The sequence below is a fragment of the Mustela nigripes genome, chromosome 16 (assembly GCF_022355385.1).
Source record: "Mustela nigripes isolate SB6536 chromosome 16, MUSNIG.SB6536, whole genome shotgun sequence".
NCBI lineage: Eukaryota > Metazoa > Chordata > Mammalia > Carnivora > Mustelidae > Mustela > Mustela nigripes.
The window spans coordinates 15,694,233-15,720,782 of NC_081572.1; the positions used below are offsets into that span (position 1 = coordinate 15,694,233).

Genomic DNA, 26,550 nt, shown 5'->3' on the forward strand with positions numbered 1-26,550 from the left:
GCTCTGCAAAAAAGACGAAGTAATGGAGTGGGGGGTGGGCGATGGGAGTTCTAGGGTTTGAGGGGCAGGTTGCTGTACTACAGAGCTGAGATTGGAGCAAAGACTTGATGGGGGTGAGGGAGTGGATTTCTTGGAGAGGAGAGGGCCAGACAGAGGGAAGAGCTAGAGCAAAGGCACTAAGGGGAACGGGCCGGGCATGTTCCAGGAACAGCAAAGAGGGCAATGTGGCTAGAACAGAGTGAGCAGCAGCAGAAGAATAAGAGAGGTCAAAAAGGTAATGTGTGTGTGTATGTGCATGCGCGTGCATGCTAATGTTTAACAATTTAAATTCTATTTTATTTTATTAATTTATTATTTGTTTTTAAAATTTATTTAATTTATTATTTGTTTTTAAAAGGGTTTAAAAGAGAATGAGCACAGAGCATAAGTGGGGGAGGGGAGCAGAGTGAGAAGCAGACTCCACACTGAGCAGCCCGATGTGGGGCTCGATCCCAGGACCCCAAGATCACGACCTGAGCCAAAGGTAGCCACTTAACTGACTGAGCCACTCAGGGGCCCCTTAAATTTTATTTTAGATTGGTTTTGGATATAGTTGCAAAGGTAGCCCAGAGAATTTGCAGGTCCCTCATCCAGTTTTCCCTAATGTTAGCACCTTACATTACCGTGGCACATTTACTGCATTTAAGAAGCCAACATTGGTGTAGTGCTCTTAACTAAACTGTAGACATTGATCAGGTTTCATCAGTTTTTCTCTAAGGCCCTTTTTCTTTTCCAGGATCCCATCCGGGATGCCATATTACATTTAGTTGTCACATCTTTTTAGCCTCTTTTCTGTAACAGTTTCTCAGACTTTTCTTGTTTTGGGTGACCTTGACAGTTTTGAGGAATATTATTCAGGTATTTTGTGGAAGTCCTTCAATTTGGGATTTTCTCATGGTTAGCCTGAGATGATGGATTTTTGGAAAGAAGGTGACCAAAGTGAAGTTCCACTCTCATCATCATATCAAGGCTACGTATTGCCAAAGTGACTTATCACCGATGATGTTTATCTTGATTACCTGACTGAGGGAGTGTTTGTCAGGGTTTTCCACTGTAAAGTAACTTCCCTCCTTTCCATATTTTACTCTTTGGAAGCAAGTCACTAAGGGAAGTCCAGACTCAAGGGACAGAGGGCTGGGGACAGGGGGATTTACCTTCCACCTCCTGGAGGAGGTAGTATCTCCATGCGTTATTTGGAATTCTCTTGTAAGAGAGATTTGTCTCTTCTTCATTAAAAAATTCAGTCATTTATTGCTGTCAGTATGGACTTGCAGGTACTTATTTTGTACTTGGAGTTATGACCCAATACTATCTTATTTATTGTATTTTTGTTGCCCAAATTGCTCCAGCTTTCACCATTGTGAACGTGCTGAGGTTGGCTTCTGCATCCCCTTGAGAAGCTCCCGTGTCCTATTGTTTTTTGAGCACCCCCTTCCTTTCTGTCACTAGAAGATGTCCCAGGTTTGTCTTGTTATCCCTGCCTGGGCCCTAGAATTGGCCGTTTATCCAAGCAACTCTGTTTCTTTTTTTTTTTTTTTTTTTTTTTTTTTTTTTTTTTTTTTTTTTTTTTAATTTTTTATTTTTTATAAACATATATTTTTATCCCCAGGGGTACAGGTCTGTGAATCACCAGGTTTACACACTTCACAGCACTCACCAAATCACATACCCTCCCCAATGTCCATAATCCCACCCCCTTCTCCCAAACCCCCTCCCCCCGGCAACCCTCAGTTTGTTTTGTGAGATTAAGAGTCACTTATGGTTTGTCTCCCTCCCAATCCCATCTTGTTTTATTTATTCTTCTTCTACCCACTTAAGCCTCCATGTTGCATCACCACTTCCTCATATCAGGGAGATCATATGATAGTTGTCTTTCTCTGCCAAGCAACTCTGTTTCTTTCACAGGAGGCTGGCGTTAGAAGTCCAGATCTGGGGGCCGGGTCTGCGTGCTGCTGCGGGGGTGTCACAGCCTCTAAGTCCTCTCAGCAGACAGAGCTAGGAAGTATGTGCGTGAATACTAACGCACGTATACACACATGCATTTACTCCTTGAGCCATCCATCTGTATCCATATGAAGTCAAACCTGAGTTCACATGAGTTCCGAGACATTCATGTCTCAGACGCAAGCCAGTACCAGTGGTTCACTTTGGCCTTCTCCCCTTGTTTATCTGTAACTGCCCACTCCAGCAGTGGGAAGCTTGGCTCCCAGCATCCACCATCCATCTACTGAGTTATTCATCTTAGTAGACGTGTACAACAGCTTCAGAATTGTTATGCTGTCCTCCTAATGAGAAACAACTGTACTGGCTAGAGTACATGGTTTATGTATAGATCCTTTGGTGTTCGGTCTTAAGAGTTTCTAGTCAAAACACCATTTTCGAAGTTCCTGAGGTCAGCTCCTTTTCTTACTTGCACATGACTCATGACTTAACAAGATCACTCTGGCTTTTGTTAGAGAAACAGACTTTTATAAGGGTTTGGGTAGAAGAATGGAGATTAATTTTGGGGGCTGTTTTGGGTGAGCAGCAATGTGCCTCAGACCACGATTGTAGCACAGGTGGTAGGAATTGGCTGCTTCTAGATATGTTAAAGGTAGAGCCAATGAGATCTCCTGATGCACTGACAGGTAGGTTGAGTCAGAAGAGTCAAGGATGTCTCCAAGATTTCTTCCAGAGCAGCAAAAGGAGATGCCGAAGGCTGTGGGTAGAGCGTGTTTTAAGAGTAAGAGGATGTGGGGAAGAGCCAGTGTTTGGTGCGTGTGGCGGTTCAGTTTGGGAAGATGAAAAGGTCTGAAGGTGGATGTGGTGACGGCTGTAGAACTTGTGAACATATTTAATGCACTGACCTGAACATAAATACTTGAAAATGGTTAAAGTTGTATTTTTTAAAAAATATTTTATTTATTTATTTGAGAGAGGCAGAGAGCGAGTATGAGCATGGAGAGAGGCAGGCAAAGGGAGAAGCAGATTCCCTGCTGAGCAGGGAGCCCGATGTGGGACTTGATCCCAGGCCCCTGGGATGATGATCTGAGCCGAAGGCAGATGCTTAACTGACTGAGCCACTCAGGTGCCCCTAAAATTGTAATTTTTATGTTACATGTATTTTATCACAATAAAATGAGTATGAGGAGCACATCAGGAGTTCTGTTTGGACATGCTGACTTTGGGTGTCTATTAGACATACAGTTGGAGGTGTCGAGGAGGCAATCAGATATGAGCTTGGAGCTGGGGAGAGAGGAGTGGGCTAGACATATACACTTGAGATTTGTTAGCATATAGTGTTTAAAACCTGTTCCTTCCTCTGAAACCACAGGAAAGGCTCTTGCCCACTTCCCCCTACTTGCCTTCTGACTGACTATGGTGCTTGTGGCCCTTCCTGCTCTCCTTTGCCTCTTATTTCTAGAGATCTATGAACATAAAATACTTCTTCCTCTTTGACAGTCATTTCTGTGTCTGTATGTCTGATAATGCCTGATTAAAATAGATCCTGGGTCGGGGGGCGCCGGGGTAGCTTGGTGGGTTGAGCGTCTGACTCTTGGTTTTGGTTCAAGTCTCAGGGTGCTGGGATTGAGCCCCGTGTCAGTCTCTATGCTCAACATGGAGTCTGCTTGAGATTTTCTCCCTCTGCGTACCCCCCTCTCCCTCTTAAATAAAATAAATACAATCTTAAAAAAAAAAAAAGATCCTGGGAACCCTTAATACAAGCACCAATGGGGGCGCCTGGGTGGCTCAGTGGGTTAAGCCTCTGCCTTCAGCTCAGGTCATGATTTCAGGGTCCTGGGATCCAGCCCCTCGTTGGGCTCTCTGCTCAGCAGGGAGCCTACTTCCCCCTCTCCCTCTGCCTGCTTCTCTGCCTACTTGTGATCTCTCTCTATGTCAAATAAATAAATAAAATAAAAATCTTAAAAAAAAATACAGGCACCAATATATATGAATGTACGTTAGGAACTTTACAATTTTAGAAGGCTGTAAACTTATTATTAAGGCATTTAGCTTAGTTTAACAATAAAAAATGTTATTCTGATTTTGATAATCTTTTGTATTTTTTAAGCCAGCTTTCCCAGCAATATAGGTGATTCTTAAATTTCTGTTTTGTTTTCGGTTGGTTCCAAACTTGGAGGGGTGATGCACTAGCCTTCCAGAACCCAAACACAGCCATGCTTGACTTTCTCTCTTTCTTTCTTTCCTTTATTTCTTTCTTTCCTTTTTTTTTTTTTTTCTGTTTCTTTTTTCCAGGGAGTCATGTTTTCCCTTTCCTTTGGGCCTTTACAGATTCCACTCTTTCTGTCCAGAACACTTCTTTTGCACTCTTTGCCTCCTACTTATTATCCCACCTTCTCTGGGACTCCCCTCTTACCCTCCCAAGACCAAGTCAGGTCTTTCTTTTATGCTCCTGAAATACTTTGTACTTCCCCATCATAACTTGTGTTATACTGTGATTTAAATGTTTCACTCAAAAATTCATGGTTTAGGGTGCCTGGGTGGCTCAGTGGGTTAAGCCGCTGCCTTCGGCTCGGGTCATGGTCTCAGGGTCCTGGGATTGAGTCCCATGTCGGGCTCTCTGCTCAGCAGGGAGCCTGCTTCCCTCTCTCTCTCTCTGCCTGCCACTCTGTCTACTTGTGCTCTCTGTCTGTCAAACAAATAAATAACTAAAATCTTTTAAAAAAATAAATTCATGGTTTAATGGCCTGACTTCCCTGAAGGATTCCTTATCAGGGCAGTGACCATGTCTGACTTGTTACTTCTTATGTTTCCCATGCTTGGTATACTGTGGGCTTTAAATAAATATTTGCTGTTTGGACTAATAAACTACAGCCAGTATAGCTATTTATACTGCCCCATTATTTGATTTCTATTTGACTTTGCATTTGTTCTTTTGTATGCTCACGAGTTCTTATTTGAATAAAAATATTTGACCAGGATTATCCAAATCTTAGGAAGATGTCTGACAGTAGTCCCTCTTCCTTCTCACAAGTTAGACATTGAATTAGAACGTTTGCTCTCAAAAAGCAGAGTTGTACAGATAACTCTTGAAACTGCAGATCTCTCTTAGAGAAGAAAACGGTCAGATTTATCAAGGGGCATTAGTCGATGCTTTCATCTGAGGGATTATCGTCATTACCTTGCATTTGTGAAGCATTCAGCTTCTTTTCTTTGCTTTGGCAGGGGAGAGATCCTGGTAAATCTTTATCCCTGAACAAAAGACATGAAAAGATTCAATACATACATGAAACCTGCAAATATTAGTTCTATTCATCAGTTTTTGCTGAACGGAATGGCTGTAAGCATCACAGTATATCCAGAGTCTCACCTCTTAAGGGACCTGTTACTGTCACCTGTCAATAGTTACAGGAGGGACAGTGAGGAAGTGCTGGCCAGTGAGGTCCACATCTGCCCTATACTTGTCCATTGCTCTTAAAATATCTGATTTTCTCCATTTTACAAAAGAGGAAACTAAATCTCAGAGGGATTAAATAACTTGTCCCAAATTGCACAGATAACAGGTGAAAGTCATGGGATTCAAACTCAGGCTTATATGACTCCAAAGGTCAAGGACATAAGCCCTACACTATTCCAATTGCTAGAAATAGAAGTTGTTTCAAATTTTTAAGTGGTTTCAATACTCTTACAGTGAATATCCTGAAAGCTTTGTAATGATATTTATATTATGACTTTAACTGCTAAACTATATTTTTACCAGCATATTAGATAGAGGTAGATATATCTACAACTATATCTATAACTTATATAGCATCTATGTATGTATCAGCTATCTATCATCTGTCTGTCTGTCTATCTATTTATCTGTCATCTGAGACAGAGAGCACTTCTGGAAAGTCTGGAACCCTGGGTGACTTTTCATTTTCTCAGAAAAAATCCAGAAAAAGAGAAAATGTATTAATACTTTGGGTGTATTTTGTATAGATCTGCAGGAGGAGATCTCCTGCAGTTTAGGAACATAAAAATACATTATGCAAAACTGAGTTTGCTTATAATATGGTCATTTACAAGTAGACTTAAGTGATCATGATTTTAGAAATTAATTTAAAAAATATTAAGCTTTGGTACTAAACTGAAAATTTTAACATGGGATCTCTGAGTTTTTGTTTTTACAAGAAGCAGTTAAAAAAGTGAAGCAGGAAGAAATACTAAACATGCTGCACTTAAAAAGTTATGGTTTATGAATTTAGTATCCTCTAGAGTATCTAGTAGGTTCAACTCATTTTCAAAGATGGACCTAGTAAAATTGAGGTGATAAGGTCTCAAAATGCACCATTCCTTTTCGACATGGAATTTTACCTAATTAGTCTTATTTTCTCTGCTTTTACTAACACTGATTTCTTCTGCTGATGTTTCTGTTCTAATCACCTCTCTGAACTTCTGAAAACTCAAGTTGGCCCTTACTCAGATACGTTATTTTATATTTGCTGTATGTCTAAATATAAACAAATTTCTTTTGCATGCTATAAAAGTGCAATAGATGGAGAAATATGGAGTTCTGAAGAAGCAAAAGGAAAGGGCAGGCCAGGCAGTATGAAGTCTTTATTAGCTACATTAAAAAAAAAAAAAAAAAAAAAAAGGATACTCTTGGCAGAATTTCAAATCATATCTTGGCTCACACAATCTTTTTATTTTATAATGTTTCAAAGGTTTGAAGTACCTTAGATTTGGAATGAGCTCAGTCTAGCCTCTCATCTCATGTAGGAATTCCCTCTACATGTGGTATTGTCAGGTCTTTGCTTGACTACTTTCAATGACAAGGATGTCACTAGAGAGACAGCTTGTAATGCAGGGTAAGAGGCCAATGAGATCAAGGGATTTGGCGGCGGTAAGGTCATGGAAAAAGGTCATGATCTATTCTTGTAGCAGTGGCACAATCAAAGGCTCTAGGGGGAAAATACTCTTAAAGTCGTCCAGAAAATGGATGTTTTGAGAGAGAAGAGAGGCTTTTCTTCTTATGCTCTGATAAAATATAGATCAGGATCTTATTTTCAGTCATTAGTGGCTTTGGTTTATTGGAATTTATAGTTATCAGGCTGAGAAAAAAGCTAGTATTAATGTCACAGGCAAATCTCCCTTCTCAGTTTTAGCTCAAGGTTAGTCATGACTAACCAAGATTTCGTTTTACTGGCTGTATTTGAGCTATAGACCCTTTTTCTTTACTGACTTGCTTAGGAGATTAGGTCTTCTTCCTGATCCTCTAACTTCATTCTCCTTTAAATTGGCACTCAAAATATCTTAATGTATTACTGACAACTTCTTAAGCCCTCCAGGATATTCTGATCCCCACACAAAAATTCCCTCTCAATAGGGAGAATAGGAAAGAGAACTTTTTGTTTCTCCAACCTAAAAGGATACATATTCTTTTCTTTTCATAAAAAAACCCTTTATCTTCAATTCATATATTTAGTTTTATAACTAAATTTATCACAGGGTACTTGAAGAGCCTTCTAACTTGTTTACTCATAGCCTTTATGGGTATTTAAAATATTTATCACCTTAATAATTCTTCACCTTAATCTATTCGAGGCACCTAAGGCTCAGTCAGTTGGGTGTCTGACTCCTGATTTTGGCTCAAGTCCTGATCTCAGGGTGATGAGATCAAGCTCTGAGTTGGGCTCTATGCTCAGAGCAGAGTTGGCTTGAAATTCTCTTTCCTCTTCCTCTGCCCCTCCCCCTGCTCATGCATGCATGTTCTCTCTTTCTCAAAACTAGGTAAAAGATTTTATTTATTTGTGAGAGAGAGACAGAGAGATCACAAACAGGGTGGGTGGCAGGCAGAGGAAGCAGTAGTAGGCTCCCTGCTGAACAAGGAGCTCAATCCCAGGACCTTAGGATCATGACCTGAGCTGAAGATGGACACATAACAGACTTGACCCACTAGGTGTCCCTAAATAAGTAAAATCTGAAGGAAAAAAAAAAATCTTTACCTTAATCTATCACCTGAATACATTCATTACTTACCTCTTGCCACGGGAGCTGGGTACTTTAGTTAGAGGATTCAGCTTAAGTTTTGCTTTAATGTCAGAAACTGCCATGGGGCCAATAACTCTGTCTGGAATTCAGATACAAATAGGATCAAATCACAGATTAATTCTTCTATTTTCTTTTGCAAATTTCCTAGCTCAAGATCTAGAGTTTGAAGTCCAGAGCCTTGAGGAATGGTTATATGCGCAAATTCAAGTTAGAGGTGTGTGCAAAGTTGGAAGGCCGTGTGGAAGGACTGCTTCACTGCCCCAAGATCTCTAAGCAAAATGTCTTATGTCTCCCCCCTTCAAATAATGTCATTCTAATCATATATAAAAATAAGCGATACCATGCGACATAGATAAAGCATCCTGGAAATATGTACAAAAACTTATTTAAATAACTTGAAATAAAGACAAAATTTATTTCTGAAATCAGTATAACATTTCATGTTATAATCGACAGAGAGTAAAATGTTACAGTGTCTTTAAAATATTTACCTGATTGTTTATGTCCTGGATATCTGCCTGGTAATAAACAGATTTTTCAGAATTTCCTTCTGGGAGGTCTGGCCCTGCCCTGTCAGTTCTTATGAACTCACTGTATGGGAACTCATTTGGTAGGAGCAGAGGTGGGATACAATGCCGTTTTGCCAGCCTAGACCTTCCTGGATGGACTTTTAACCACTAGAGCCTCCCTAGTCCTCCCTTTCCACTTCAGCTGCCTATGGACTAGAAGATGGGTTGGTAAGGCCTCCCCCTTTTGTTTATTTATTTATTTTTTAAAGATAAATGCATTTTATTATTTATTTATTTATTTATTTGACAGAGAGAGATCAGAAGTAGGCAGAGAGGCAGGCAGAGAGAGAGGAGGAAGCAGGCTCCATGCTGAGCAGAGAGCCTGATGCGGGGCTCAATTCCAGGACCCTAAGATCTTGATCTGAGCTGAAGGCAGAGGCTTAACCCGCTGAGCCACCCAGGTACCCCAGGCTTCCCCCTTTTATTGTTGGTTTTACTTCTCCAATTACTATTTTCAAAGTGTAGACTGTACTAGGTGGTTCACCGACAAGAATACTGGGTTACTGATTTAGGAATGATAGACAAATACTATGAAACCACAAAGAAAATGACTTTGAATGTGTGGTTATAGTTTGGTCCATTTTCCTATGTCTTCACCTCAGAGCCTAGAAAGCCAGTTGTTTCTAAACAACTCAGTTACATGTGTTCAAAATCTGGAAACCTACCACAGAGCTGGGGACTCCGGAGGGGCTCAATAACTTAGGCACTTGAAAGGTGCTGTGAAATCATCCTCAGGGCGCAAAATAATCATTACTTAAACAAACAAACAAACAAACAAAAAAACTGCCTTCAATCTCTCATAGAGACAATCAGTTAAGAAAAAAAAAAAAAAGGACTCAGCATTGATTCCTACAAAATCCAGATATTTGCCTACTTTTAAGCCGCGCTACCTACCACTTCTGGGCTTCAATCAGATCAAGAATCCAATAAAGGGTTTGTTTCATCATACAACTGTGACCTCATTCACTTCTCAGGCTCAGGCCCAGGTGAGAATGACCTATAACCTTCTTCCAGCTCTAGAGCAACCATGTTTTCAATGTGGTCTATCCTTTGGGGGATGTGTGGGTGTGAGAACATTTTGACACTGTGGGAATTTCAGGGAAGGGGGAGCTTTTTTGTTTTTGTTTTTGTTTTAATTCTGTATTAATATATTACCATGTTAAACATTAGTGAGTTGGGGGCGCCTGGGTGGCTCAGTGGGTTAAAGCCTCTGCCTTCGGCTTGGGTCATGATCCCGGGGTCCTGGGATCGGGCCCCACAACGGGCTCTCTGCTCAGCAGGGAGCCTGCTTCCCCCTCTCTCTCTGCCTGCCTCTCTGACTCCTTGTGATCTCTGTCTGTCAAATAAATAAATAAAATCTTTTAAAAAAATTAATGAGTTGGAAGTTGTTCAAATGAAAAATTTTACTCAAATGCCTTGATTTCATTAATTGCTTAAGCCTAGGGAGAAGGACAAAAATTCCCCAAACTCTCATAGGTTTGCAGACTATATAGTAGTATTGGAAAGAGTGACTTAAAAAGAGCAATTAAATAAAGATTATGATTGCTTTAATTAGAAACTTTAATATTCAAGATCTCACAGGTTTCATGGCATTGTAAATCATCTTGCATAGGAGTTAGGCATGTCCTTAGTCTTCATCATGGCCAAGCATAGATGCCTTTGGCACCCAAGGTTTAGCTTGAGTCCCCCAAATTGCTTCAGGCCTCACTTAGTAGCAGTTCTAGAGGCTTTCTATTCCTGCTCTTAGAGTTTGTTTACTGTGAGCATAGTTTGACATTTCTCTAGTCTTTCTGAACTTGGTGCATTGCCTCCTATTCTGCTTTGGGATACAAAGGGAAAGAAAATGGTTTGATTTACAGATGGATTAAACAAGTATTTAATAAGGGCCAACTATGTTAGGGCCTACCAAGATTAAAATGGGAATAATGGCAGCTTCTATTGGATGGATTGTTGAGAAATAAGTTAATATTATTATTTTAATTATTAATACTTCAAATTGTGGTAAAAATACATAAAATTTATGATCTTAAGCATACAGTTTAGTACTGTTAAGTATATTCCCATTGCATGCAACCAATCTCCAGAACTTTTTTATCTTGCAAAAATAAATCTCTAACCTTCATTAAACAATAGCTCACCATGTACCCCCTCCATCAATCACCGGCAACCATCATTTTATTTTGTATGAATCTGACTTTAGAGATCTCATAAAAGTGGAATCACACAGTATTTCTCTTTTTGTGACGGGCTTATTTCACTTAGTTAATATCCTCAAAGTTCATCCATGTTATAGCCTGTGTCAGATTTTCCTTCTTTTTTAAGCTTGAATAATATTTGATTATATGTACCACATTTTATCTATCCCTTTGTCTGCCAATGGACACTTGAGTTGCTTTCACCTTTTGGCTACGGCGAATAATGTTGCTATGATACACCGGTATACAAATACCTATTTGAGACCTTGCTTTCAATCTTTTGGATATACCCAGAAGTGGAATTGCTGGGTCACACAATAATTCTATTTTTAATTTTTTGAAGAAATGTTGTTTTCCATAGTGGCCACCATTTTACATTCCCACCAACAGTGCACAAGGGTTCTAATTTCTCCATATCCTCTTCTGTTTTTTTGACAGTAAAACAAACAAAAAGACCCCCCACCCTATTGGGTGTGAGGTGATATATCTCATTGTGATTTCAATTTACATTTCCCTAATGATTAGTAATGTTGAGTATCTCTTTTTTTTTAAGAGTTTATTTATTCATTTGACAGATAGAGATCACAAGTAGGCAGAGAGGCAGGCAGAGAGAGAGGAGGAAGCAGGCTCCATGCCGAGCAGAGGGCCTGATGTGGGGCTTGATCCCAGGACCCCGGGACCACGACCTATGCGGAAGGCAGAGGCTTTAACCCACTGAGCCACCCAGGCACCCCAGTATCTCTCTCTTTTTAAAAAAATATTTATTTATTTATTTTAGAGAGAGCGCATTTGAGGAGGGGAAGGGACAGACGGATGGGGAGATAGAGAAAGAATACTTAAGCAGACTCCCTGTTGAGCGGGGAACCTGACTTGGGGCTTGATCTCAGGGCCCTGAGATCATGAACTGAGAAATCGAGAGCCAGTCACTCAAAATACTAGGCACCCCGAGAATCTTTTTATATGCTCGCTGGCTATTTGCATATTTTTTGTGGAAAACTGTCTATTCAGTTCTTTTGCCCACTTTTTTTTTTATGTTCTTACTGTTGAGTTGTAGAAGTTCTTTATATATTCCAGATATTAAGCCCTTATTATTTAAAATATTTGTAAATATTGTCTTCCATTCTGTAGGATGCCTTTTCAGTCTGTTGATTATGTTCTTTGATGCACAGCAGTTTTAGATTTTTATGTAGTCTAGTTTATTTATTTTTACTTTTGTTGCCTGTGCTTTTGATGTCATATCCAAGGGATCATTCCCAAACCCAAAGTCATGAAGCTTTTCTCCTATGTTTTCTTCTAAGAGTTTACTGTTTTAGGTCTTATGTGTAGGGAGAAGTAGAACTGTAATGTGTAGCACTGAGGGAAGAGCAGTTTAGAGTGAAGGAAGACCAAAAGCAGGTAGAATAATCACAAAGATTAGGAGATGAGGAACAGTGCAGACCCAGTAGAGGACAGGATTACACAAAGTGAGGTAGTGGAAACTAAAAAGATTAGGTATGATGGATTGGGCTTGGTAAACAGAATAGAGATTGAGAATTTGATCCTTATACAAGTTTCTTTTGGCTTACAGAGCATTTAAAAACTTGAATTTCATAAGTGAAAACATGGATAAATGAAAACTTATCAGTTTAGAACTTTGCGTGAAAAACCCAAAGATCAGAACACAGGGCTCACTTTCTGGTGTAGCAGTAATTGGTTGGAGCAGAACAACTGTCACTCTTTTAGCTGAAACCCTAAGATTCCTGATTGCCATAGTCCCCATCATTTTTTTTTTTTTTTTTTTTTTTAGTTTCTTGTATCAGCCATGTTACTCATTTAGTCTGGTTTTTAAATTAAATTTTATTTTTTAAGACACATGCACATCTTCATTGTTAAGCTAAGGCAATCTGGTCTTTATTAGCACTGGCTAGAATCCTGAAGATATTTGAGTAGGAATGTTGAATGAATATAGCTGTTTTTGACTGGAATTAATTCAACCATATTACTCTAATAGTTGTCTAGGCTCATATTCTCTTCTGACCTTATAAAGAATAGAAAGGAAATGAATATCTGATATAAGGCTTCTTCCTATGCAGTACTGTTTTGCTAAAGGAAAAAAGCCATGACAAAAGATTGTGTCTCAGCGTGATTTATAATATGTAAGTCCGGAAAACCCAATATCTAATGTCTAATTCATCTTGTGAAGTTAAAGATATATGGGCCTCAAGGAGAAGATAATCTCACAAATTCTGTCATTTACCAGATTGATGGAACTGAACTTTTCAGAATTTAAAAAAAAAATGTAGCTACTTCCCTGTTAGAGATACTGCCCCAGTAGGCCAATTTTCTTTTTTCTTTTTTTTTTAGGCCAATTTCTTTATAGGAAGGTTCCTTCCCTTCTCTCCCTGGCTGTTTTGCTTTCACTGAGCATAAGCACCTTGAGGTCGAAAGCTCAAGGTTGTATGACAGAATCATAAGAGGTGTTCGGTGAATGACTGGAGAAAGGCAAGATGTTCCTTCCTTTTTAGGCAGAGATACTGTGCTTCATCATTAATCCCACCTCTTTGGCTTTTCTCAGCCTTTTAACATCTAGAAATCAACAGGGTAAGTTAGCATGAAGGAACTATTTCCAACTTCAACTCTGGTAATCTGGGTAGGCAAAGTCCTCTGGGATGGCCTAATCCTGATGAGCCCCAATACCTCTCTTGCTCCCTCCTGACTAATCTAGATTAATGAAAATGGAAATATTTGCAAAAATAGAAGGGCTTACTCTCCTTTATAAAATACCACTTTAGTTATTACTCACTTTGACCAAGAGGTATACTTTAAAAATTTATGTACACCAACATGGTTAGTTTGTTGAGCAGCAACAGTGAAAATACATAGCAATACACACTTACCCCCACACCATTCAAACAAGGCATGGAGTGTAAGGGTGTGAGGGGTATTATAAGAATAAACATATGTAGGCAATAGGAGGAAAATATAAAATAGGAGGAAAATATAAAATATATTCTTCCTTATTGGTTTATTCTCAAGAATCAATCCAAAGTACCAGAAAATTTCACCAGCACCAACTTTATAGCAAGTTTTAATATTACTGAAAGCCATTAAATAGTCTGTTTATCTATCTATTATCTATCTATCTATCTATCTATCTATCTATCTATCTGAATGAGAGAGAGAGAGAGCACAAGCAGAGGGAGAAGCAGGCTCCCTCTTGAGCAAGGAACCAACTTGGGACTCAATCCCAGGACCTTAGGATCCTGACCTGAACCGAAGGCAGCTGCCCAACCAGCTGAGCCACCCAGGCATCCCAATACTCTGATTTTTTAAAAAGATTTTATTTATTTGAGATAGAGAGCGAGGGGGCAAGATAGCATGAAGGGGGAGGCAGAGGGAGAGGGAGAAGTAGGCTCCCCGCTGAGCAGGGAGCCTGATGTGGGGTGATCTCAGGACCCTGGGAATCTGTCCTGAGCCAAATGCAGATGCTTAACAGCAGAGACACCCAGCTGCCCCTAAATACTCTGATTTTTTTTTTTTAATATCTCCTCTTCTTACAGTACTGGCATCCATATGGATTTGAATTAATTTCTTCACTAACTGAGCAAGTATAACACCATGTATCTGGTCACCTATTCATACATCTCTTCACCTTAGGAAGTGGCAGTTCCACCTTCCAGGCCTGTGCTCCCTCCTCTTTTCTGGCTAAAACCCCTGGAATATGCTCCAATCCTCTTCTATCTGACATCTAATCCAATCCACTCATTCTGTAAATATTTTTTTGTGCTTCTAGGCCCTGGGATATATCAAGGAATATACCTAGCAGGAAATGTTGTTGATTCCATCTTCAAAATATGTATGTAATCAGGTTACTTTCCACCGCCTCCACCGCTACCTGCTGTTCTGGTCTAACTGGTCTCCCTCCTTCTGCTCTTGCCTTTTCCACTACCTGCCAAGTCTATCCTACACATAGAAGGCAGGATAATCTCAAAACTTAAGTCAGAGCATGTTATGTCTCTGCTCAAATCCTCCAGTAGTTTTCTCCATCACTCAGGGCAAAAATCCAAACTTTACAATAGCCTTCAGGCTTATGTGATCTGTTACAGGCGGCACCTGCCCCACCCTCTTACTGGAACACCTTATTGCACAACCCTGGAACTGCGTATTGCATAGGCTATGTGACTGAAGGTGATGGTCCTGTCCCCAATTCTATGATCTTATCTCTTCCTACATTGCCTTTGCTCACCCTGTTCTAGCCAGAATGGCCAATTAGCTTTTTCTCAAATACTGCAAGCACGCTCTTGTATAAAGACACTTACACTTGCTCTGCCCTCTGCATGCAGTGTGCTTGCCTCAGATTACGCATGGCTCACTCCCTTACCTCTTTAACCTTTTTGCTTAAATGTCCTTTATCAGCAAGGCCTTTCTTGTTTACTTTCCCTCACTTCCAGAATTCCTTATACCCATTTCCTTTGCTTTATTTATTAATTCATTTTTAAAAATTTACATTTTAGGTAGTTAACTATGCAATACTGGTTTCTGGTGAAGAATTTAGTGATTCATCACTTACTTACAACACCCATTGCTCATGATAACAATGCCCTTCTCAATATCCATCACCCATCTAACTCATCCCGCACCCAATCCCTCCAACAACCCTCAGGTTGTTCTCTACAGTCACGAGTCTCAGGGCACCTGGGTGGCTCAGTCTATTGAGCATCTGACTCTTGGTTTCAGCTTGGATGATGGTCTTGGGGTAGTGAGCCCCACGTTGGGCTCTGCATTCAGGAGAGTCTGCTTGAGATTCTTCCCCTCCCTCTTCCATCTCCTTTGTTCCTCCCCCTGCTTGTACTCTCTCTCTCTAAAAATAAGTAAATAAAGAAATAAGATCTTTAAAAAAAGTCTTTTATGGCTTGTTTTCCTCTCTCTTTTTTTTTCTTTTCCTGCTTCCCAGATGTTCACCTGTTTTCTTTCTTCAGTTTCACATATGAGGGCTGCCTGGGTGGCTCAGTCAGTTAGAGTCTGCTTTTGGCTCAGGTCATGATCTCAGGGTCCTGGGATTGAGCCCCATGTTGGGCTCCCTGCTCAGTGGGGAGTCTGCTTCTTCTTCTGTCCTTTTCCCCCTGCTTGTGTTCTCTCTCTCTCAAATAAATAAATACAATCTTTTAAAAATTTCACATATGAGTGAGATCATACAGTGTTTGTCTTTCTCTGACTGACTTATTTCACTCAGCATAATACATTCTTGGTCCATCCATGTCGTTGCAAATGGCAAGATTTCAGTTTTTTGATGGCTGAGTAATATTCCATTTTATATATGGCCACATTTTCTTTGTTCATTCATGAGTTGATAGACATTTGGGTTCTCTTCAGAGTTAGGCTGCTGTTGATAATGCTGCTGTAAACATCGGGGTACACATACCCCTTCAAGTCACTATGTTTGTATCCTTTGGATAAATACCTAGTAGTGCAATTGCTGGATTGTAAGGTAGTTCTAATTTTAATTTTTTGAGGAACCTCTGTATGGTTCTCGAGTTTTGACACATGTGAGGTGGTATCTCATCGTGGTTTTGATTTGTATCCCTGATGATGAATGATGTTGAACTTCTTTTCATGTGTCTGTTAGCCATCTGATGTCTTCTTTGGAAACATGTCTTTGCTTTATTTTAATCTCTGTAATCTTTGTCATACTATTATCTTATTTTTTGTTGTTGCATATATCTCTTCACTACAGTTTAAGTTCCCTGAGAGTAGGGATTTTTGTCCTAAGCATGTAGGATAAAGCTTGACACATGGTAGACACTGACTGTGCATCCATTCATCCCTTCAGCAGATACCTACTATCTGGTAGGAAAAGAACATAAAGACTTAAAAGATGGCATGCCTACCCCAAAGTAGCTGACAGGGAAGTGGGACAAGTTCATTCAAATTTGGGTTCCCATGATTTATGAGTGAATAGTGGTGACAGAAGTCATCAAAATTAATAGGGTGGTACACATAAGAAATTAAAATATCCCAGGGAGGAGGCATGTATTATAATTTAGCTACACCAATAGTCATCTAGCCAGAAGCAAATGGGATGAAGGGCTGATTTCACTTAATTTACTTATGGGCATATCCTAGGTGGACTGGTGTAGTATTTATCTGTGGGGCTTAGAACTGGTGGACTGGTATGGTATTTATCTGTGGGGCTGATAGTACTAGGACATAAGCTGGGTTCCACAGATAGGTACGCTGGATATATGGAAGGTGCTTTGGGGCTAGGACTTATATTGGGTCCAGCTTATTGTTTATTTTTTCCACCTACAGAGCTTGACAAATAAACAGGTGCAGATCTGGCATTTTTGTTTTTTAAAATACACATATAAAATATATATGATATATTATTTATTTAATTTATCAACTATTTATTAATAATTATTATATAATTATATAATATATTATTTATACATATATAACTATATAAATAAATATATAATAATATATTATATATATAAACCAACAAGAATGCCAAATCTGCACCTATTTGTCAAGCTCTGTAGATATATAATATATATACTATACTATCTATCTGCTGGAAAAAAAAACCCAAGAATGCCAAATCTGCATCAGTTTGTCAAGCTCTGTATATATATACTATATATATAATATAATATATATATATATAATATATTATATATATTTTTTGGTCAGTCCTATACTTAAAAAAATTAAAATATAATATAATAAATATAATATGTTATATATTAAAATAAATAATAAAAATTAAAATATAATTTGCATACCATAAAACATACTCTTTTAAAAGTGTGAGTTCAGTGGTTTTTAGTATATTTACAAACTTGTACAGGCATCAGTAACCATCTACTTCCAGAATAGTTTCATCTCGTAGAAAGCAGCCCTGTACCAATAGCAGCTACTTCCCACACTCCCCTCTCACAGTAGTTGCCTGCAGGCAACCACTAATCTTCTATCTCTATTGATTTGCCTATTCTTGACATTTAATACAAACAGAATAATATTATATGTGGCCTTTTTGTCTGGCTTCTTTCACTTAGTATAATGTTTGCAAGGTTCATCAGTGTTTTGGCATGTATCCATACTTCATTCCTTTTTATGGCTGAACAATATTCCATTGTACGGATAGGCCACATTTTGTGTATCCATTTATCAGTAGATAGACATTTGGATTGTCTTCACTTTTGGACTATTATGGGTCATGTTTCTATAAACAATCTTGGACAAGTTCTTATGTGGACATATGTTTTCATTTCTCTTGGGTATATCCCATGGTGTAGAATTGCTGGGTCATATGTTTCACATTTTGGGGACTGCTAAATTATTCTCCATAGCAGCTGCACTATTTTACATTCCCACCGGCAATATATGAGGTTTCCCAATTTTTCCATGCCCTCATCAACATTTGTTATTGTCTTTTTTTTTATTATAGTCATCCAAGTGGGTGTGAAGTGGTAGCTTGCAGTTTTGATTTGCTTTTCTTTAATGACTAATGATATTGAACATCTTTTCATGTGCTTATTAGTCATTTTTATATCTTCTTTTGAGAAATGTCTATTTAGATCTTTTGCCCATTTTAAAAGTTGGGTTATTTTTTTTAACTGTTGAGTTACAAGGGTTTTTTTTTAATATGTTTGGATAGTAGACCCTTATCAGACACATAATTTACAAATATTTTTCCTGTTCCGTGGGTTGTCTTTTCATTTTCTTGATAGTGTCTTTTTAACCACAAAAGTTAGAATTTTACAGCTGAGAAAGAACTAACAGATCATTAATCGAATTTACCTTTTTCATTTTATTGATAAGGACACTAAAGCACAATGAGTTGAATTCATCTCTTTAGTGACAGAGTTAGGAACACCTGCTTTGTGTTTCAAATAAATTGCACCAAGTAAGTTACAAAGTAACTAGAGATAAAAACAATTCCATCACAAATAAATCCCTTAGAAGACAAAGTAAAATACTTGATAATCACCTGTGATGCAGTGTGGTATGGACTATAAAAGCAAAAAGAACTCAGAAAAACAACTGGAGAGCTAAGTGTACAGTTGCCTAGCAACAAGTAGATAGAGGGTAGTGACTGACAAAACTATGAGGGAATATAACTATGGGATTGAAATACAGAAGTCAAAGTATTAAATACCTTCACGTCAGGTCTCACACTCACCTTTAGTATCATGTCCAGTTTTCATCAACTTATGCAGTGGCACCATCCCTTTTGCTTAAAGATAAAATTAAGAGTCAAAGTTATATCCATTTCTGAAGTTTTGAAAAGTAGAATAGGAGCAAATTACAGTTTTCTTTTAATTTTTCCTCCTATGAGTGGGAAAGTGAAAATATCAGTTATATGTGACATATCTCTTGGATTTTCTTAGAGTTTTTATTTAAATTCCAGTTAATTAATATTCAGTGTAATATTAGTTTCAGGTGTACAATATAGTGATTCAACACCTCCATACAACACTGGCACTCATCACGATGAGTGCACTCTTTCATCCTCAGTTAGAGATATACTTCTTAATTCACATTTTCATATTGCCTCTTTTGGTGCCTTAATGTATCAAACTCCAAAAAAATTGTCTTTGAAACAACAAATAGAGTCAACACTGAAGGAAAGACTATTCACTTATCATCTTTTAGGATGAAAAGAAGTGAAGCAATTTTGAAAAATTGTTGACTCAAGGAGGACAACTTGCTATCCATTTCATTTGCATTAGTGATTTGGTTATAACCTGTTGACTAATTACATGTCTTTTTGTGATATAGTTATTTCTTTCTTCTTTATAGTTATTACATACTTCTCCTGTGAAGTATGTACATATAATATTTGTTATAATATTGACTACAAAATCTATCTGTCTTGCCCTACTCTACCCTATGGCCAGAAGAACAATGAAATAAGTACTTTAATAGTAGATTCAATTCTTTTCTTTTCGTCCTCTCAAAATGTTGGGTAGTTTGGTTTTCTAGGTACAAGGCGATTAACTCAGGAGAAAAGTGCTGGGTATAATAGTTCAATGCTCTAAGTTTGGTTTAGTTTGGCCAGATAAAGCCAATAATGTTATTTTGATATCAAGAAAGATCAGTTGCAGGTTATGGAAACATGGAAAGGTTTTGGTAGTACCTTTAGGCTGTAAAGCCTATACAGGGTAATATATCATGCAGAAAGCAGGACACACAAAATGGCTACATTTTCTTTATGCAAAGGGAGAGATTAATACTAACATGAAACACAATTTATAGGATTAAGAAGAACTAATCAAACACCTTTATTCCTCCCTTCTCTCTCTTCTTCTCTTCTGTATTGCTTGGTTATTTTCCCTGCCTAGACATTAGTTTGCTAGAGGGATCCTATGCCATCCTGGGATGCTGCATGTGGCACCACACTGGTTGGGAATGGGACTTGGAAAATTTCTGTTTCTGACAAGAGGCAGCCTTTATTTTTACACAGTAGATTTTTTTCTAAATGTTTTTAGTTTCTCTATAGTCCTAATAAGTATGGTTTTAGAAATCCTCAAATAAGTCAATCAGAGAAAGACAATTATCATATGATCTCCCTGATATGAGGAAGTTGAGAGGCAACATGGGGGGGTTTGGCGGGGTAGGAGAAGAATAAATGAAACAGGATGGGATCGGGAAGGAGACAAACCATAAGAGACTCTTAATCTCATAAAACAAACTGAGGATTGCCGGAGGGAGGTGGGTAGGGAGATGGTGGTGGGGTTATGGACATTGGGGAAGGTATGTGCTATGAAGTGTGTGAACCTGGCAATTCACAGACCTCTACCCATGGGGCTAATAACACATTATATGTTAATAAAAAAATTATATATAAAAGAGAAATTCTCATATAGAACCCTACAACCTACACCATTACAAGCCAGAGTAGAATTTTGAATGATCACCATCAAATGACATGAAATGTTAGCAGGTCTTGAAGTTGTTCATATAGAAGTGTCATTTTCATGTTATTATGTTTAGGTAACTGAAATGTACTTTTATTCCTTAGAAAAAGAGAAATGGTGAAATGGGGATTGGAGAAAAAAGATAACTTAAGTATAAAAAATGCCAGTCTCAAAAATGAGTATATCTAGTCATCAGAAATTTGAAAGTGAAAACTTAAATCATAGGTAGCACATGTTTGAATGTGCAAAAAATGTCAATACAGTATACAGTATTCAGAAATAAAATCTGGGGATGCCTGGGTGTCTCAGTTGGTTGGACGACTGCCTTCGGCTCAGGTCATGATCCTGGAGTCCCGGGATCGAGTCCCGCATCAGGCGCCCAGCTCCATGGGGAGTCTGCTTCTCCCTCTGACCTTCACCTCGCTCATGCTCTTTCTCACTGTCTCTCTCTCAAATAAATAAATAAAATCTTTAAAAAAAAAGAAATAAAATCTGTTCTCTTAGTACCTGTATCTATAGAGAAAACACAGTAAGTGGACACTGAGTAATATTTGGTGAATTTGTGGAATACACGCTAATGTTGAAGGTTTCTAAAATTATGAAACACACTTTTCAATGTCTACATTTTCTTTCTTTAATGCACTGTGGACTTCACAGAATAACATACATTTTGATGGCAGCAAGTGGAATGGCTTACATAGTGAAGAAAGCAAGTGGGAGAGCAGGGTGGGCATGTGAACCGTGTATGTTTGACAGAGACTAGAAAGAAAAGAGAAAAAGGCAATACTAGTCAGAAAACAAGTAGAAGCAGGGAGGAGAGAAAAATAATCTATTAATAGAGATAGGAAGAAGAGAAGAAGAACAGAGAAAAGGAAGAAATGGAAGGTGACAAAGAAGAAGGATGGAAAAGAAGCAGGCAAGACTAGGAAGCCATGCTTTTTTGGCTTCTGATTGGGGTGACTCACTTACATGCCCTGGGGTTTTACATGGTGTTCTATAACTCTTTCAAATGGCCCAGATTGGGAGGGTGATTATAAGAATGACCTTGATATAGCTGCTTGGGTTAGTGAATCTTCCATTATCTGAAAGCAGGAGACTAGAACCTCTATTAGTCAACCCACAAGCATTTATTGAGCACGTACTATCTACTCAAAAATAGCCTTGCTGAGAGCAGGAACTTTGTCCCTTTTTCACTGCTTAACTTTATTTTTTACAGTGGGTGGGTACTCAATAAATCAAAAACATTGATCTTATACATAATCACAGAGGATTGCTTCAGTATCCATAAATTCAGCATCATGATTTTAAATGCTGGGGTTAAAAGCTACTAAGCAGACATTTTCAAAAGTTTTCTGGCACCAGTGACAGAAGCAGCAATATATGGGATAGAATGGGACCTATTCAAAGAGATCTTTTTTCTTTTGCAAATAATAAAATACAAGAGGACTCATTTGGAAATGTTAAGTGTGGGTGCCCAGAATTTAAATTTATCTTCTCTTATTAACATTCATTTTGTAGATACTTACATAAAGCACCTTAAATTATTCTTAAGTTCTTCTTTTTGAAACACGATCAGGCTTTCAGAGACACATCAATTAAAAAAAATCATTCTTGTTGAAAAAATGCAGAGAGCAAATCAAAATTACTGGAGAATGAAGTACAGATTGATGTCGTGTGTGGGGGTAAGAGGGCAGAAGACAAGTCTTAACTTGCCTCTCCTGATGGGTTTCACAGCATCATTTTCAAACCTCCCATTCATTCTTTTCTAAGTAAGTACAGACGGTGGCATTTGGCATTGGGAAGCTTATTTTAGAAATAAATATGCTAAGAGGCCTGCAAACAGAAAGTTCTGAGGTTATGCGTTAAATTTCACAGGCATCCAAAAAGGAATTTTAGGTATTCAGACATACCTATCAATAGGTAAGATTTTAACATTAATAGGAAAATGGAAGAGTAGTTTGAAAGTGAGGCTTTAATGCTGAATACACAAAAATTATGTGTGTACAAGGAAAAAAATTAGGGGTGAGAAAAACTATAGAATATCACCGGGTGATAGAATTAAGAATTACTAAAATTTCCCTTTTGCATTCTTTTGTTTTTTGGATATAGAAATTTTTATAATGAACATGTATTACTTTAACAACCAAGAAAACACATGTAAAAATAAACTCATAGCACCAGATTATCCATTTTTATAAAATGAATCATGAATTTCCACTCACGTTTAAACTTCTTTAGGCCCTCCATTATTGAATCCACTGTAACCTTCCCATTTCCTGTAAAACATTTGAATCAGACACAGAGGAAGTCACATAAAAACTCATAAAAATTGAGTAATATTACATTGTATATATACCACATCTTTTTTTTTTTAAAGATTTTATTTATTTATTTGACAGACACAGATCACAAGTAGGCAGAGAGGCAGGCAGAGAAAGAGGGAGAAGCAGGCTCCCTGCTGAGCAGAGAGCCTGATGTGGAGCTTGATCCCAGGATCCTGGGCCGAAGGCAGAGGCTTTTTCACCCACTGAGCCACCCAGGTGCCCCAATATATACCACATCTTCTTTATCCACTCATCTGTAAACGGACATCTGGGCTTTTATTTTGGCTCTTTGGGCATTGCTGCTTTAAACAGTGGGGTGCAGGTGCCCCTTTGGATCATTGTGTTTGCATCCTTTGGGTAAATACCCAGTAGCACAATTGCTGGGTTGGAGGGTAATTCTATTTTTAAACTTTTTCAGGAACCTCCATACTGTTTTCCAGGGCAGCTATACCAGCTTGCATTCCTAACAGCAGTGTAAGAGGGTTCCCGTCTTTGTCCATATCTGACATGGATGGAAATAGATAGAGGGTATTATGCTAATTGAAATAAGTCAGTCAGAGAAAGACAATTATCATATGATTTTACCATATGTGGAATTTAAGAAACAAGACAGAGAATCACAGGGAAAAGGAGGGAAAAGTGAAATAAGATGAATTCAGAGAGGAAGACAAACCATTTAAGAGACTTAACTCTAGGACGCCTGGGTGGCTCCGTGGGTTAGGCCTCTGCCTTCAGCTCGGGTCATAATCTCAGGGTCCTGGGATGGAGCCCCGCATGGGCTCTCTGCTGAGCAGGGAGCCTGCTCCCCCCTCCCCCGCCTGCCTCTCTGCCTACTTGTGATCTCTGTCTGTCAAATGGGTGAATAAAATCTTAAAGAAAAAAAAAAAAAGAGACTTAACTCTAGGAAACAAACAGGGTTACTGGAGGGGTGGTGGGTGGTGGGGTAGCTGGGTGATGGGCACTCAGGAGGACATGTGATGTAATGAGCACTGGGTGCTGTATGGGCTGATGAATCACTAAACTCTACCTCTAAACTAATAATATATGTTAATTAATTGAATTTAAATAAAAAACTCATAAAACTGATAAAAGTTGTGAAATTATTAAAATGACATGGCAGACTGGAACTTCTCCTATGAGTTAGAACTACTAGAGAAACTGGTTTGCGTGGAAATTGCATTTGTTTTTCCCTCAGGTGAGTATAATGGAAGAAAGGATAAATCTTTAGTGAGACAAATCTCTCTACTTCTTCAATACAGTTCCTCTTTTCTATGTTTCAAAGTATGAAACTCCAAAAATTACATGTAGAGAAGGGATATTACAAGAAGAACCAAGGCTCAAATCTGACATCATCTTTTCTGAACTCAGACAGATGACATTAAAAAAAATAGATATGAAGTGACTATATTGGCAAATTGCTCAGAGTTGGAATAGGTAGAGAAGGACCTGCTCTGTGTTTCCTTCTACCAAGGATTTCTTGAGAACCAACATATTTGGGGTGGTAGACTTGTCACTCTTGAGGGTACAGAGTATATTTCTCTGGATGGAATGATCTTCCCATACTTGTTCAGCGTAGGGTCTTCTCCAGAAAACCCCAGTCTTGGCTAAATGCCCCCTTAGCACCTTCTGCATACACATAGCACCTTTTTTAAGATGATGGAAATGTACTAGAATGACTGTGGTGATAGTTGCTTGTATCTGTCAGTACTGAAAACCATCCAATTACATACTTAAATGGATAATTGTTGGGTATGTGACCTCTATCTCAATAGGGCTGTTAAAAATGTTGATTGAAAAAAAAGAATGAGTTTTATAGCACAATACCATTTAAGGAAATTAAATACCACACACATTGCATTTTTATTTTATTTATTTTTAAATTTTATTTATTTATTTAAAGATTTTATTTATTTACTTGACAGACAGAGATCACAAGTAGGCAGAGAGACAGGCAGAGAGAGAGGAGGAAGCAGGCTCCCTGCTGAGCAGAGAGCCTGATGCAGGGCTTGATCCCAGGACCTTGGGAGCTGAAGGCAGAGGCTTTAACCCACTGAGCCACCCAGGTACCCTAACATTGCATTTTTAAAGGGATAAACACATATCTAAAATACACATGAGGGATGTGGGTTGGAAGGATATACAGTAGCTATAATAGAAAATGTACCTATGTTGGGGGAAGGAAATAGGAATGGAAGTAGGTGGTAAAGGGGAAAATAATAAAACAAAACACAAACTGTCCTTGCATGGACCAATGATGATAGTGTGCCATAACTGAGGAGTTTGATTAGCTCAGTTGTATGTATCTGCTGTTTAAGGAGAAGTCCACTCTCTCCCCACAAGAACAGCTTAAGGTGCTGGTGGGACAAAAAGGAAGAAATATCCAGTAGGCAGCTGGAAAAGTGGTGACAAAGAATAATCCAGAGAACAAAAGTCTTCAAACATTTTGGTCTCAGGACTTCTTTATATTCTTAAAAAATTCTGAGGACCTCCAAGAGGTTTATGTGAGTTATAGCTATTATGTGGGTTATCATCACCACATTAGATACTAAAACTGAGAAATTTAAAAAAACGTTTTAAAATAGGGATGCCTGCATGACTCAGTCGTTAAGTGTCTGTCTTCGGCTCAGGCCAAGATCCTAGGGTCCTGGGATCGAGTCCCACACCCGGCTCCCTGCTTAGCAGGGAGCATGCTTCTCCCTCTGCCTGCTCTGCCTGCAGCTGCCCCTGCTTGTACTCTCTCTCTATTACAAACAAATAAATAAATCTTTAAAAAAATGTTTTAAAATAGCAATAAATCTAGTACATTTTTAAATTTTAATTTTTTTTTATTTTTAAAGATCTTATTTATTCATTTGACAGACAGAAATCACAAGTAGGCAGAGAGACAGGCAGAGAGAGAGGGAGAAGCAGAAAGCCTGATGTGGGGCTTGATCCCAGGACTTTGGGATCATGACCCAAGCCGAAGGCAGAGGCTTTAACTCACTGAGCCACTCAGGCATCCCAGTACATTTTTTAAAAATTTATTTTTTATTTATTTTCAGCATAACAGTATTCATTATTTTTGCACCACACTCAGTGCTCCATGCAATCCGTGCCCTCTATAATACCCACCACACGGTACCCCAACCTCCCACCCCCCTGCCAATTCAAACCCCTCAGATTGTTTTTCAGAGTCCATAGTCTCTCATGGTTCACCTCCCCTTCTGATTTCCCCCAACTCCCTTCTCCTCTCTAACTCCCCTTGTCCTCCATGATATTTGTTATGCTCCACAAATAAGTGAAATCATATGATAATTGACTCTCTCTGCTTGACTTATTTCACCCAGTACATTAAAAAAAAAAAAAAGATTTTATTTATTTATTTGTCAGAGAGAGAGAGAGCGAGCGAGAGCGAGCTCAGAGTAGGGAGGGTCAGAAGGAGAAGCAGACTCCATGCTGAGTGGGGAGTCCGACTCGGGACTTGATTCCAGGACCCTGGGATTATGACATGAGCTGAAGGCAGGTGCTTAGCTGACTGAGCCATCCAGGTATCTCTAAATCTAGT

General features: G+C 38.6%; 1 protein-coding gene across 1 annotated transcript in view; it reads right to left on the minus strand.

The window, feature by feature from the left end:
• The window catches only part of EFCAB3 (EF-hand calcium binding domain 3), a 39,146-nt gene extending 16,213 nt beyond the window's left edge, over positions 1–22,933 (minus strand). Inside the window, exons 1-4 of the mRNA XM_059379546.1 lie at positions 22,905–22,933; positions 18,945–18,998; positions 8,005–8,095; positions 5,162–5,232 (exon numbers count right to left, since the gene is read on the minus strand). Of these exons, the coding sequence (XP_059235529.1) occupies positions 5,162–5,232; positions 8,005–8,095; positions 18,945–18,998; positions 22,905–22,929 (241 nt within the window). The 5' untranslated portion in view covers positions 22,930–22,933. The remainder of the gene's footprint in view (positions 1–5,161; positions 5,233–8,004; positions 8,096–18,944; positions 18,999–22,904) is intronic.
• Positions 22,934–26,550: the final 3,617 nt, after the last annotated feature.